The 15078-nt window shown below is 41.2% G+C and overlaps 2 protein-coding genes, 1 long non-coding RNA gene and 1 other non-coding gene across 6 annotated transcripts in view; 1 reads left to right on the forward strand and 3 right to left on the reverse strand.

Moving 5' to 3' along the window:
- The window catches only part of LOC129604720 (uncharacterized), an 83883-nt gene that overhangs the window by 49725 nt on the left and 19080 nt on the right, over positions 1–15078 (reverse strand). The window lies entirely within an intron of this gene.
- LOC114865102 (U1 spliceosomal RNA) lies at positions 352–514 on the forward strand. The gene has a single exon (XR_003787481.1). It is a non-coding gene; the product is annotated as a U1 spliceosomal RNA (small nuclear RNA).
- rnf4 (ring finger protein 4) lies at positions 6652–10560 on the reverse strand. 3 transcript variants are annotated; one of them, XM_055512340.1, is made up of 8 exons: positions 9944–10560; positions 9385–9409; positions 8623–8806; positions 8462–8541; positions 8234–8246; positions 8023–8152; positions 7861–7912; positions 6652–7782 (listed from the first exon to the last, which is right to left on the reverse strand). In XM_055512340.1, exons 2-8 carry the CDS (start codon positions 9394–9396, stop codon positions 7633–7635), a joined length of 621 nt encoding a protein of 206 aa, XP_055368315.1. In that variant the 5' UTR covers positions 9397–9409; positions 9944–10560; the 3' UTR covers positions 6652–7632. The 3 variants fall into 3 exon arrangements, with proteins under 3 accessions (XP_055368315.1, XP_029020862.1, XP_055368316.1); XM_029165029.3 differs by having other exon boundaries at positions 8023–8134; positions 9944–10545; XM_055512341.1 differs by lacking the exon at positions 9944–10560 and adding an exon at positions 9628–9920.
- On the reverse strand, positions 12194–14996 carry LOC114864896 (probable pancreatic secretory proteinase inhibitor). Its single transcript, XM_029165898.2, has 4 exons — positions 14118–14996; positions 13864–13895; positions 12757–12866; positions 12194–12390 (listed from the first exon to the last, which is right to left on the reverse strand). Exons 1-4 carry the CDS (start codon positions 14167–14169, stop codon positions 12345–12347), a joined length of 240 nt encoding a protein of 79 aa, XP_029021731.1. The 5' UTR covers positions 14170–14996; the 3' UTR covers positions 12194–12344.

Genomic DNA, 15078 nt, shown 5'->3' on the forward strand with positions numbered 1-15078 from the left:
TGTCACTTAAGCTGCTCTCCGGGGCAGACGATGAGTCCTCCAGTCGGTGAGAGTCCTGGTCCATGAATGATGTCAGTTTAGCCAGGACCCTTCTCTCACACACCTCCTGCACTGTGTCCAGAGTGCAGCCCAGGACAGAGCTGGACTTCTTAATGACCCTGTCCAGTCTCTTCCTGTCCCTCATTAATACTGCTGCTCCAGCAGACGACATCGTACAGGATGGCTGTCCTCAGCAGGTAGAGCCTACTCTGACCCTTCCTGTACAGTGCATCCATGTTATGAGTCCAGTCCAGTTTATTGTTCACATGCACACCCAGGTGTTTATAAGAGTCCACTCTGTCTACTCCCTCGATACTTACCTGGCAGGGGAGATACCATGATCATGTAGGTGGTTCACCCAGGGCGAGGCTCAGCCATTGCACTGAGGCTGTCTGACCTTTGCGAATTCCCCAAATGTGGGAATTGCGACTGCATAATTTCTGGTAGTGGGGGACTGCGTTTGCGCTCTCTCCTGATTTTTTTCCAGATTTTTTTTGTTGGCTTAGTGGCAGGGTGTTGTTTTGGGGAGCGGAATGTTCAAACCCCCACCAGACCTCAAAGTGTGTCCTTGAGTAAGACACTTCGCACTAGCTCCCCGAGCGCCTTGCATGGCAGCCCACTGCTCCCCAAGGGGATGGGTTAAATGCACTTTATGCAAATTTCAAATTTCATTGTTACATTGTATGTGATAATGACCAATAAAGGCTTTCTTCTTCTTCTGTGTGTGCATGGACATGTTACTAGAGAGCAGAGATGTTCCGTCCAATGTGGGATGGACGCCGTCTCTTCTAATGAGCCCAGGTTTTCCCCAAAAACTGCTCCAATTAGCCACAAAGCCCACATTGTTTGCAGGACACCACCTAGACAATCAGCGGTGGAGCGCTGACAGCCAGCTATACAAATGGGGGTGTCCTCAATAACATTTTTAACACCTTCCCCAGACAGACCACGGAGGGGGGCTGCTGACCATCGGCTCATGAGTGTGTGATCAGCGCCGGAAAGGGCACTGACAGTCGACTGAAATCAGCGAAAACAAACCGCTCATCGCTGGTCACATTGGGGAGGGGTCCAGGGAAAAATACAGTCCGACATTTTTTGGCAAATGAACACGACAACTCAATGTTTGTTTTAGTGACTTCTGTTTGGCGTAACCGGCCGTCATTAGCTCTTGCGAGTATTACGATCTTAGCGTACTTACGCTTTTCCTTAGACAGGAACTTAAGATAAGACTCAGTGTCGCCCACTATGGCCCCAGGCAAACACTTAAAGTAACTATGTCTGGATTCTCTAACTTCACGTTTCGGACTATGGAGTCACCAATGATCAGAGTGGGTTTCTCGGCGGGTGTGTCGCTGAGTGGGGAAAAAGTGGGAAAAATCTGTTTGAAACTTGAAATGGTTGGTGGTGAACCGTGGGTGCCTGTCTAAAGCTATGTTTCTTACAAGTCATGCACTCAGCTGCATGGGTTTGTTGAGGGACTGCTCACAGCTAAGATAAGACGCTCCGCACTGGCTAAAGGGCCCTGGTTAACTGGGCATATAAAAGTGGCTGATATCGACAAATCCTACCAGTGGCTGGACAAAGCTGGACTGAAAGACAGCATGGAGGTATTGATTTTAGAATGCAAGATACTAGCAGGCAAGGCAAACATAGAACGCCATAAACAAGTGGCCAGCATAGTGTACAGGAATATCTATGTGGAATACAGGCTGGAACTCCCAATGTCCAAATGGGACACACCTCCAAAGGTGGTTGAGAATGACAGAGCTAGGATCCTGTGGGACTTCCAGATACAGACCGATAAACTGGTAATGGCCAGCCAAGTAGTGGTGGACAAACAAGAAAACAAGGCTGTAGTGATAAATGTAGCAATCCCAGGTGAAGGTGTATAAGGTGCATAAGATGAGATATAGGGATCATACCAATGTAGTTTTCATACAGTCTAAATTGATAAAATTCTTGTGTGTTCATGTATAAAGCCAGGAACCAATTATTATTTGCTATGTTGTCGGGGGCTAAATACCCCTGGTCGGGTCACCCAAGGTAAACAGGTCCTGGGCAAGGGGCCAGACTAAGAGCGGTTCACAAATCCCCCCTATGAAGACCGGGGACAGAGACATCCCCCGGTATGGCGCAGCTGGGGCCCCACCCTGGAGCCAGGCCTAGGGTTGCAGCGACGTGGGACCGTCCTCGGGTGGACCCACCATCGCAGGAGGAGCTGTAGGGGGCCGGTGCGTAGTGAACTGGGCAGCGGTCGAAAGCGGGAGCCTTTCGGAGGTTGAGCTGGAAATAGTCGGGCTCACCTCCACACACAGCCTGGGCTCTGGAACCCAACTCCTTGAGAAGAGCTGCACTCTCTTATAGAGGTGGGGTTGTATGTGGTGGAAATCTTGATATAAAGGCAGATGAGAGAGTGTTCCTTTTGTGCGATTTATTGAAATAATAAAGAAAATGAAAAATAATCAAAAAGCCAGCTGGGGAGATCCGAACATACACCACAGAGGTATAATGCTGAGATCATCCCGTTTTCAGGTTGTCTCTGCCTTTTAACCTTTCTCCCGGGGCCCGGTGGAATCTCCCTCTGGACCAATCACACCACTCGCGTCTCCTTATCACACCGTAGGCGAGAATGTTTACATTCTCACTCCTGCACCCTGGGTGCCTTGCTATCAGAAGGGAAGGGACACCGACCTTCAAAGACAAGATGCACTAGGTGTACGGCCTTGACTCTGGTGAGGGATCAGATAGGAAGGAGCCAGAGACCGGGGTGTAAAAGGCAGACACAGACCATAAACAATCAGTCAGTCAAACAGAACGTTAGATGTCAGCACTTGATGTGCGACAGAACCTAGAGCGGGAGAGAGATTGTTTGTCTAAGAATGTTCAGTGCTGAGCCTAATCAAGTACAGAGCACATGGTTGCTATACAGAATGAGAAAAGAACACAAGAAGCACAAAGGTACAATTTTTCCCATTTTTTTCTCCCGGATTGATACATTTCCCATGTATCAATCCGTTACCAAGTAAATACAGGGCTCATATCGGTGATACTGATACCAATATTCTTTTTACTTTTAGCACACAATATAAATTACATTTACTTTATTACATACGAATATCATTGTACTACAACTTGTAAGGTCATTGCATAATTTTGCTAAATCTGTGATTTGTGATGTGATTTGCTCTAGTGTGCCTGAAATTAGTCATGTGTCAAGTCAAGTGTGAGGTTAAGAAAAACAAGACATTTTCAAACATGAAAATAATTATATTATTGTAATACACTCAATATGCAAACATGAAACTGCATGAAAATTACAAGAACAGTAATAAAACTAAGAACAGAAAAACTGAATAATACTATAAAATTTACCTTAAATAATAATATAGTGACAAAAATGTCTCTCTAATAGTACCTATCTGGCTTTAACAAAAAGTAAGTGCACAAAATTATTACTAGAAAATAAATCAGCTGTTTTAATAACAAATTAAATAATTTCCTTTTTGGTAAACTGTATAAACAAAGTGCACAAAATATTGTAATATTGTAAACAAAAAATGAAAGGCACTATTAGCTTTTTACCCCCAAAGCCCTACGAGAATCCCTTTTGATGCTTTGTCATTCTGTAGAAGACTTAGTTACATGTTTTTGTTAAGAAACAATAACATGTTTACATTTTTACCTTTTAATGGTTGGTCATGTGGAATTGGCTTATCTTCTGAGTAACGGCACATTTCAATTATGGCATCAGTACTAGTCGTACGATGCTGCTGAGATGCCAGGAGTTGAGAGTCAAATTCTGCCTATATCTCACATTTTGCTGCAGTAGGGGAAGCTGCAGCTATTGTACGGGAGCTTGAGGTAGATGCAGTAGACATTGCTAAGGTAGAGCTAGTAGCTGGGGTTGAAGTTAAATCAGCAGCTGACAATGAAGAGGTGTCTGTCGCCCTCGTCGCTATGTCACGGAACCCCATGTTTTTAAATCTTGAGTCCAGGTAGGTCCTGACAGCAAGACCATAAAAGCTGCAAATACCTCTGAAACGACATTGTGCTGACAGCTCACCAGCCAAATTGTTACCTTGGCAATCATTAGCTGCTGTTGATCTCAGAAGTAGGGACACCAGGGGAATCGCTTTAGAAACTGAAACATGTTTTTCAGTCGATATCTCTCTTATTCTTCTTCAAATGGTTTCAGAGCCTCAATGGTAAGAGTGATCATGGACCATGCTTAAGCAAAGGGATGGTTTTCCAAGAAGACAGAGGCCTGTAGTAATAGCCTTCTTCTGCTCTAACACTCTTTCAAACATATAGTAAACAGAGTTCCACCTTGTTTCAACTGACTGTATCAGTTTGTGTTCTGAACATTTAATTTGGTTCTGAAATTATTTGAGCTTCTCTGCTGCTCTTGTGCTGTGATGAAAGAAAGTTATAATAGTACTGCACCTCTGCTGCATGTAAAGGAGATCAGGGAGAGCCTTAATGGAGTCTTTCACTACCAAATTTAGGGTATGTGCAAAACATGGATAATGCACTCAACCTGCTTCTGCACAGATGTTTTCAGCACTGTGTTGTGCCACCCGCTTCGGATGTTATCAGCCATAACGAATGGGCTCATCAGAATTTATCAGCGCATTCGTACGGGCCAATAGGTGCCTGCTCTGCCTACTCGCGAACAGCTAGCAGCTAGCTAAGTTGCTACCTTCAGCAGCTTTAGAGGTTATTGTGGTTAGCGTTAGGGCTGGATAACGGGTGGGGGGGTTAAGGTTACAGTTAGCTAACACAATACAGCTAGCTACTTGCTAAGTTATGCTTTCTAATAAATAAAAATCAAAAACTTTGATCCTCCCGTATGAACAACAACTCATAGGATGTCCTAACAGCTCCTTAAAAAGCCTACAGCTTATTCAAAATGCTGCAGCCAGAGTCCTGACAGGACTTAGAAAGAGAGATCACATTTCTCCTACATTAGCTTCTCTGCACTGGCTGCCTGTAAAATGTAGGATAGAATTTAAACTTCTCCTACTCACCTACAAAGTACTCAATAATAAAGCTCCTTCTTATCTTAAAGACCTCATAGTTCCTTATGCTCCCAGCAGAACGCTTCGTTCTCAGAGCGCTGGGCTACTTGTGGTTCCTAGAGTCATCAAATGTAGAACGGGGGGCAGAGCTTTTAGCTACCAAGCTCCTCTCCTCTGGAACCAGCTCCCTCTTCAGGCTGTAGCCTGAAGAGGCTACAGCCGGATGTCAGTTTGTCAGGGCTCCGTGATGCTCCTGAATGACTGGGTGACACTGATTGTAGGCAAAGCTCTGTAATTAATTAGTTAATAATAAATAATCAAATGTTTTAGTTTGTTGAATGTTGGGGAAGGTTATCATCCTCTAGGTCAGTCATTGCAACTGGACTTCCTTCTAGAGTAGAACGTTTCTCAACAAATTCCCCCATGAAAGACACAGACTTGTACAATAAAAGATAATTGAAGTGCTGTACATAAATTAATAATAAATAATAATAAATTAAGGTAAAAACATTGATTAAATGTTTATTCAATTTTAGTCTGCTATCTGGGAAAGTCCACATTGAGCCATTCCTAATTTCTTAATATTTTTACTTTTATGTGTTTTATAGTATGTTACTGGATAGTGACGAAACAATTTATCATGTGATAACATTTTAACTGATAACCATCAATCTGACATTTCAGCACAGTTTATGCATTCAAATTGTTTAATTCTTATTAATTTTAATGTCAGTTATAGTAATTTAGTCGTTACACGTTATAGTTTGATAAAGTGAAGGGCAGAACTGCCTTCCAACGGTCAGGCCACAGGCTGGGTCGTAATTTTTTATTGTTTTAACTGAAGTAGTCTCAACAACTCTCAACTCAACAACTTCGGCTCCAGTAATTTTTACAGCTTATGCTTTGAATTAGCGCCGTTTCCACCTATCCAGCTAATGTTCTCACGTGTTCCAGGCCTGCCTTACTAAGCCATAACAAACTCGGGCCACAAAATTTCATAGTGGGACGAGGAACCAATTCCCGGCGCGCTGGTGACTGGACAGGTGCCACTTCACGCTGGATGGTACCGAAGGACGCTACAGCTTCCTACTGCTTCGGACAGGCAAGATAAATATCTCTGATTGACAAGTGTCCATTTCACTCCGCAAACACACCTTCATTCACATAACTTTATCTGTTTCTTCATTGCTGGTTGTTTCATGTTTACTGGTCATTATTTTATTACTTGTTTTTCATCTGCATATATTCATACCCATTTATTCATATATCCCATAGTATTAGTATAATAAAACATTAAAAAGATCTGGCTTTGTGTTCATCGTTCTTCAGACAACGACAAAGGTCACTGACACTGAGACAAGAACTCATGACATTAGAGACTGATTTGATTTTATCAAGGTAAAATTATTTTTATTAATAATAATTATTATTATTATTAATTCATTAAATTGCTATCTGGTGTTTGACAAGATTGGTTCAAGCATGGTCTTGCTATAAAAAGACCTGGTGCCCTTATTTTGAGGAATATTAATGCTTCAGGAATAATATCAAATCATTAATTTGAATCTGATACAATAATGACGTGAATGGAGAATGTGTCTCATATCTTTTATTGCCTATACTGCTTTGAACAATTAAGGGAAAAAATCATGTGGCCAATTCTAGACGAACTGCACAAAACCTTGGCATACTTTATTGAATTGGCAACAAATAGAAGCGTCAGTTTTGTTGGGCCTAAGTGCTTTGAGATCATTTTTGTTTTAAATTGGCTCTAAAAAGAAATAATACTCAATTGCACACTTACATCAATGTTACGTGTAACAAATAAAATTAAGCCATATATTAGCAGAAAAAAATGTAAATAACAGAGATAAACAAACTAACTAAATAAACTAATAAATAAACTAACTAATTTAGAGTCATTAGGATTCATCTATCCCAGATGTTATTCTACTCTACACCAGGCTAACGTCAGAGAATAAATCTCCATAACCTAATTTCATCTGCCCTTGTGCAACAAAGTCTGGGCTAAATCAAGATGGAATATTTGGATATCACAAGACAGGAAACACCAAATAAATACCAGTAGAAACTATATTGAAATTAAGGGACCCTGCTCTTATGCAACTAAATGAAGTAGAAGTATATTTGGACAAACCCCAGCCCAATCCTTTATTTTTTCTGATTTTATGCAACACCCATCTGGAATGTAAATCAAGTATCTTTTAAACAATTAAAAGATACTTGAAAGATCACTGATAATTTTATTATTAAAAATTTGTTTCTGCTAATGCTAAATAAAAACAATTGAAAGTGGTATTACTTGGTTACTTCAGAGTAGAAGTACACAGCAACATCTGATTTATTAGTTTGAACTAAATTAATTTACTATATTAGTCTGAACGTTTTTATTTCATCTGTGTTACACAAACAAATCAAAAATGTAAATTTCAACTGAGACACATCAATAATATATCAATCATATTTTCTCTACCAATAAGCAGCTCTGTCAAAAGGATCCATTTTCCTCAGACAAAAATGGGTCAGCAGCAAAAACAGTAACCATGTGCTGAGGTCAGACGTAGAGGGGATGATACTGGCGAGGCATTAGCCTCTTTCTACACGTGGGACATGTATGTGATGATGACAGAGCGTCTCTCAGACACTGGCTGCAGAACACATGTCCACATTTCGTAGAAACAACCAATCGGCCACTTTCTATGATCTGCAGAGCAAACCAGAGCCAATTAGAGCACATTTCTAAATGTCAGAAAGAAACAAACAATTTGTGTAGGAGTCTCACCTCTAAATACGAGTCCATACATATGGGACAGCTGATGGTCCCTGGGGTCAACCTGGAACAGACTCAGATTCATGTCTGGAGGGAAAAGTGCCATCTTTGCTGCTGTTCAGCGTAACAGAGTGGTCCCACTGCTCATTTATCAACAGGGAACTAGTACCTTACCTGGTACTGTGTTGAGATGTCACCACAGCAGAGGTTAGGATGGGAGGAGTGTCCTCATCTTCATCACTGCTGACAATGTAACTCTCACCTGTTGGCACTCTCCTATGAGGACCTGATGGAGGGCACCAACCTTTGATTACACACCTACGCACCTGATGAAACATGCTTTCATCTGAGTTTCCAAAATGCATAGACTGAAGCTAAGTTTTACCTTCATCAACCAGCTGGACAGCAGCAGCAGAGAGAGAGATAAGAGAAGAGGAATCAGTTTTGACCCACTTTCACATGCACAACTTAGCTAAGTGACTGTGGCGTCACAGCTGTCCTGCTTGTTGTACAACCATTCCTGCACTTCCTGCTTCGGACTGGCACAAAATTTGTGTAAGACCCCTGCTGTAGTGCCAACAGAACCAGTGTAGTATTACCACAGTATACTGACCAGCACTGAGTCATTGTTCGTCAGGTCCACCACAGCAGCTTCTGATCCTTCACATGTCAGATCCACCACCTCCTCCACACCTGCACACAGTCACTCATCAGTAATAGTTTTGATCAAATGTTACCATGTTTGTTCATCAATAGTTGCTGATCGGTACTGACTGTCCTCTGTGTTGTCCATCACATTAATGGTCTCTGTGGGGGTGGGGTCACTATTTGATGTCGATCTAATGTTAGCTGCCGTCCTGGCTGCTCTGCCAGTTCTCCTAGTGTTAGGTGCTCTGCTGATCTTGGCGATGGTTCTGGAAACCAGAGGACTTTGTGTTGCCCTCCTCTTCCTCTGAGCCTAAACATGAACATATACAGTTTTATTACATTTAATAGTAAGAATAAATAAATTGATTAAATTGATCTTGCTACTGTTAAAATTGTTTTATGAGTAAGATATAGAAACTAAAGTAAGGGGGATGTTGCCCCAAAATAAGATAAGGTATTAAGCTGAAATTTTAAACACCCTGGTTAAATTTGACTTTTATTTGGTTGCAAAGAAGTAGCATCAATTAATCCCAGTGTAGTTACTGTGGAGAATTATTCTGTGTTGACTGTGCTGTGATTATCCATTTATTAGTACCGGTATACTAAAAGCCACGCTACATCAATCCTACTGACTTCTCCTATCTTTACTATGTTGGTTTGTCTTATTCTGCATTAAACTGATTTCATAATATCTTTGCTTTTTTATTAACAATATATATTTTATGGACTAAATGAGAATGAATGCGAAATTGAATACACCACAATGAGTTTTGTAGACTGGGTCAAGCCAGGATGCTTCACTCATCCTAAATTTCTAGAAACTGAACCTGGTCACTCATTATTGATAAATATGTGCAGATTGATGATAATACAGTTAAAGCAACTTACAGAGCTGCTCATATCATCAGGGATACTGCGGACAGAAACACTGAGTTAGAAGCACTCCAGACCACAACCCACGGTCTCACGCGTATCCAGTTCATTATTAAGTAAGAAAACGTTTGTGACATGATTGTTTCAATCATACAGGGCCCAGGTTTGTAACTAGTTTACACCCAGAAAGTGAAACTAAAAGCTCAATAAACAGACTCTGTGTCAGTTATGTAAAGTGTGAATGCGGGTATTACAGACCAACAATAGGAGGTCCAAAACCACGACGGCAGGATGCCCTCACATAAAGCTCAGTGCTGTGTTCCTGTCCCTCCGTCTGAACATGTGACGTATCAAATCAAAACGGTTCAACTGTAGCTAAAGTTAACGAGTTAGTTAGTTGGTCCAATACCTGTTACAGTCAGTGTGAAGCTAGCCCGTGTTCCCTTTAAATGTGTCTCAACTTTTAGCTTTGTTAACATGCGTTTTTGTTTTTGACGTGTTCAGTTCTACACACAAACACATTTTACCGTAACACCAACATCACATATTTAACTCATCGTGAGTGTTTTCTTACCGGCTAGTTTCGCCCAGAGGCTAAATTAATATTCACACCGTAAAAAACTTAAACGATAAACAATCCATGGGTTAACCGTACAACATCAAGACGATGAATTTCAACCGCCAGTTGAGGGTAATGTTAGCATCAAATTTAGTTTCTTCTTCGTCTCCCACTTCTTGTTCTGTGTTGTTTAACGACGGACGGTAACCCGAACGTTGCATTACCGCCCCCTAGCGCAATCCCCTGTCTTAAATCCTAGTTCAGCATTAAAACCGCATCAATGCACTAAAACCTCTTTCCTCGCTCCCAATCACCAATAAACTTTCCAAGCTAACTTCTTTCAAACCAGCTTTCTTCACATCTCTTAACATTAGCTCCCTCCTTTTACAGTCTTTATCCCACGCCTCCTGCCACTTCTCCAGGATCTTTGTCCACACTATGCATTTTCCCTCTTCTTTTGACAGCTTTATGGCTACCCTTTTAAGTGCTGCCATCAAGTATTTTCTCACTCCCATTTATTTCCACTGATCTTAATGCCATCAGTATTGCGAATAACTCTACTGTACAAACATTCAGATGGTCAGAAGTTCTGACACCTATTTGCAACCTTAACGACCCCTGCATGATTTTGGATTTTTAGAACCATCAAAGCAAAATCCTTATACCTTATTTCAAAACGTTTCAACCATATTTGCATTCTCATTCTCCTTTTTCCTGCTCCCCACATTTAAATCCACCCTCATTTCAACCACTCTACAAAAAGGCGTCCCAGAATGTAGCTGTTCACTTTCACCTCCCTCTCTCGCACTCCCAACTCTCCACAGAAAATTTAAAACCCCACTTATTCCCCTAACAATGACCTGCCTAAATCTTTATCATTCCCGGTGAACACATCATTAATCATAATGTTAAACAGTCAGACTCATTGCACTCGGTTGAGGTGTTCCATTTTCTGTCATAGTTTCTTTATATACCTTCCACTCCACACTAACTTAAAATTTTGCTTTCTCCACATAAAAACCATCACTATCACCAACTCCTTATTCACCTGTGCCTTCCTTACATCATCTTCTAAATGAACAATGGGATCTTGTTACTTCTGGTAATCTATGATACAGTTACACTTTTCAACTTCATTCCCTGACTTTACAAGAATGCGACCAGTGTTTGCGTTGAAGGTTTGCGCCCCTGACGTTAAATATAAGATTTGACGTATGATGTAATCCAGCTTTATTAAAAGACATTATACATATTAGACATTATTTTCTGTTTTTCAGGATTCAGAATCTTGGTTTACTTTTTAGTCTTAGTTATCGCAAAGAGACTGTGTCTGCTCCCGGACCACCTAAACTATACAAGTCACCAACTAATCAAATAGGAGTGACTTACCAGAATTTAATAAACATCAAAACGGTTCCTCTTACAAAAAAAGTAACAGTGTTGTGAGTCTCCTCCCAACCTCAGAGGGCGGCACTGAGCAGCTGTTTCCTTCCGGGAACATCATTACAGGGGGACTATTTAAGTGGAGGATTGAGACTCCTCCAGTTGTCAGTGTGTCATGGTGGACTCTCTTTTTGCATCCGGCTTCATGTATGACGGTTGGTTTTGTTTAGTTTGGATTGTGAACAGCCCTGCTACTCCTAATTTGGCTATGTTTGTAGAGAGGTGTAGAGCCTTACTCTGTAGTTTGTGAAAGGGAGGCAGAGTTTTAGCTACGAAGCTCCTCTCCTGTGGAACCAGCTCCCTGTCTCCGGTAGTTGTGCTTCTCCCCCGCTCTTCCTCTGTCTCTGGTCCAACCATTATGCCTGTGCTCTGTTGTTGGTTGTTGTTGTTGCTGTGCTTTTCTCTCTCTCCCTCTCCCCTTACCCCAACCGGTCATGGCAGATTTCTGCCCACATCTAACCTGGTTCTGCTGGAGGTTTCTTCCTCGTTAGAGAGGGAGTTTTTACTCTCCACTGTTACTCTCAAATTGTATCTGTTGATCTGTTGGGTTTAGTTGTGCAAGTTCTTAAATCACAAGTTGTAAAGTGCCTTGAGATAACCTTGTTGTGATTTGGCTTTTTATAAATAAAATTGAATTTAATTAAATTAAACCCAAAAATTTATGTATACCTTAACCATGGTTTTCTGGAGTGTCAGACTACAACTGTCCGTGGTTCTAATTGTTGAAACATTTATTATCTTCTTACTTTCTTCAGAGAGCAAACAAAAACATTTTTCTCTTTGCCTTTAAACTACTTCTTCTGAAAAGAGACAAAACTGATCTCAGAGGAAATGGTTTATTGGTGAAAGATTCAGTGAAGAATTCTCCAGAGATATGAATATATAAAACACACTGCTACAGCTTACAACTACATTCAAAACACAAATCAGAGATAGAGGTGAGGATGAGTTAGGGAACATGTTGACGTCATGCTCAGCAGGGTCCATCCTTTATGATCAGAATGTCAGCATTTGTCTCCCTGAACAGAAAAATATCGCCTTCAGCTTAGATCCAAAATTTTATTAAACCTATTCAGTGCTGATGTGGACCGGTCAGTCTTGAATAAATTCTTCACTAAGAGCTTTGATCTTACCCAAAATCAGTTACAGTCCAGTTTTTAGTTTCCATAGTTTATGAATAAAAATCCTAGTTCCATTTTCCATTGTTTATACCAATTCTTACAACAGCTGTTTTACAAGTCCAGCTCCTGTTCAGTCCAACAAACCTACACCAGATATTGTTACACCACACACAGTCCAATGAAAGTGCTTATATAATCTACAACAAAACAAGTGATCAAACATTTTCAGGTTATCTTTCTGTCAAATGGATGTTGCTGACTCACAATCTGTGGATGCACAGTGCACACTCATTGGGGTAGGTGAAGCCATTGCTGCCACAGACTGGAGAATAATTGAGAGGACAGGCCTGAGTGGGTGCCCCAACACAGGAAGGCTGCAGCAGGGATAGAAAACATAGCAGACTGACATTTACTGTTAAACACATGATTATTGGAGCAAAAACAACTCACTTCAAACTGTCACTGCATTGTACTGCACAGGTATGCCAGGCAGTGCTACAGAGTAAAAAGAAAAAATCATGGTGACAGCGTCCAACTGTTGTGTAAAATTTGCAGGACCCATGCAGGCCACCGCATAGATTCAGTGTTTAGTCGTTTAATGTAAAAACCAATATCTTAGTAAACAACACACTATGACAGACAGTTCAGTAACCACTAAGTTGGAATAAATACTATAAGCAGTGTGAGAAAGAAATACAAACCCTAAACCAAGTAAGGACAGGTAGAAATGGTCAACACTGCACACAGTGGGCAAACAATTCAAAGTATATACATGAAAATAGGGGCAAGAAATATAACTACTGGCTGAGAGGAGAAAACATGGGGCTAAAAATAAAACAAAACAACAGGGTGGAATCACTCAATAAAATATTAACAAATAACAGAGCAATGGCAGAGAATACCCGGAAGAGATAGAATAACTGAGGAAAACTAATAACTAGGACCTCAGAGTAAACAGCCGGGTGAGTGAAACTATAAGCAACAACAAACAAGACAATCTGGAACTTTACAGAACATGGACAACCGGTGTCTTCTAAAGCTCAGCTGAGATGACAAGGTAGCTGGAAGCAGGGGACGATGTTATAGGTCCTAAAGTGTTGAGGGGAGTTTTAATTAGGGAGTAAGTGCATCTAGAAGAGACATATTGCTGGAAGCAGAGGAGGAGAGGGAGGGAGGAAGAGACGCAAAAGCACAGGAATAGGAAAAAGGAATGAATAGTGTGACATCGTCTTAACCTCAAGTTATACTCTGTCATGGTTCAATCCTCCAGCTGTGGCCTAAGGTCCCCATAGACTTCAGCCTCACACATTAGTCAATGTCTAACTTAAGTTTACTTAACTTTAATCATATTCACAACTATTTGTTTCTTACCCTCCTGTAGAGTCTGGGGTTTCCTTCAGCATCTGTAAAGCACACAGTTCAGATCAGACTTACTACCCACAAAATATCAATGAAGCTCACCTGGACCGTTGCCCTGATCCTGTCTTGACTGTCAGTAACCACTCTACACTCAGACTACCGTTTCTTTCGCCTTGCTTTGCTGCCTCACTACATTTATTTAAGACAAGGATAAAGACTCACCTGTTCATTAAAACAGGTTTGTGCACCTGTTGTTTCAGTCCTACCTGAACAGATGAAAAGTGCCACATACATGAGCAGAAGAGTCCGTCCAGCCATCCTGATCAAAAATCTGCTTTAATGCTAACTGCTGTTGGTGCTGAAGTGTCTCTCTGGTGATCCTTGTTGCTTCTGGTGTCAGCTGGCAGCATTCTGTTGTCATATAGACGACAGATTCTGTTGTCGTCTGGAGCAGTGTGAGCTTCTGTTGTTGTGATGCTGCTGCTCTTTTTGTTCAGGTTAATCTGGGGATTAGAGCAGAAAGACCCGACAGCAAAATCGCTGACAGAGAGAAAAGTGGAGGAGAAGTCAAAAACAAAACAAGCATGGGCCATCACGAGTCTGTACAACACAGTCATGTAACCTAATAAATGAACACACACAAAAACAGTGGGAGCCATTCTCAAGCGACATTGTGTAAATATTTTCAGAGGAATCAGTGAGACTTCAAACAGGCAGATGCACATGTGAGTGACCCTTTGAGTTCAGTTTCAGTTCAGTGCAGCAGATCCAAAGAACTGTGAACATACTAACACCCTCACACCGCTTAAGGTTCTGGTTCAGATGCTCTGTCTATTTTTAGGCTTAAACCCTTCCTTTTCTTAAATTTGACAGTCAGAGCTCCTTCAGGTTTAGATACTGGTACCTCCTGAATACACAAAATCCTTTGCTTTCCTCACCTTTCCTCCTTCTATCTATTAACATGCCACCAATTTACTGCATATAATTAACTTGTTGTCTTTTATTTCTTGTGGTTGTGCTTCCCTGTCTGTCTCCTTCTCTCTGGACCTTTACTACAGGTATCGGTGGACTCAGCTGTATGCCTCCATTGTGCAGTTGTTGGTCCAAGTGTGTTCCACCTGTGTTTTGTTTGCTGCCTGTTTTTGTTGTTTCTCTATTTTATACCCTCATCACTACCAGTTGAGGCATATGGTCAATTGAATTGAATTTATGAGGTATAAGGAAACT

The sequence above is a fragment of the Betta splendens genome, chromosome 10 (assembly GCF_900634795.4).
Source record: "Betta splendens chromosome 10, fBetSpl5.4, whole genome shotgun sequence".
Lineage (NCBI taxonomy): Eukaryota > Metazoa > Chordata > Actinopteri > Anabantiformes > Osphronemidae > Betta > Betta splendens.

Coding starts and splice junctions, on each gene's coding strand:
- LOC114864896 (XM_029165898.2), bottom strand. CDS start 14,169: ATGGCTGGACGGACTCTTCTGCTCATGTATGTGGCACTTTTCATCTGT. Junction 13,896..14,117: donor GGCACTTTTCATCTGTTCAG/GTAGGACTGAAA, acceptor TGTGCTTTACAG/ATGCTGAAGGAAACCCCAGA. Junction 12,391..12,756: donor GCACTGTGCATCCACAGATT/GTGAGTCAGCAA, acceptor TTTTCTGTTCAG/GGAGACAAATGCTGACATTC.
- rnf4 (XM_055512340.1), bottom strand. Junction 7,913..8,022: donor ACATCTCAACACAGTACCAG/GTAAGGTACTAG, acceptor AGTCTGTTCCAG/GTTGACCCCAGGGACCATCA. Junction 7,783..7,860: donor GTATGGACTCGTATTTAGAG/GTGAGACTCCTA, acceptor TTTGCTCTGCAG/ATCATAGAAAGTGGCCGATT.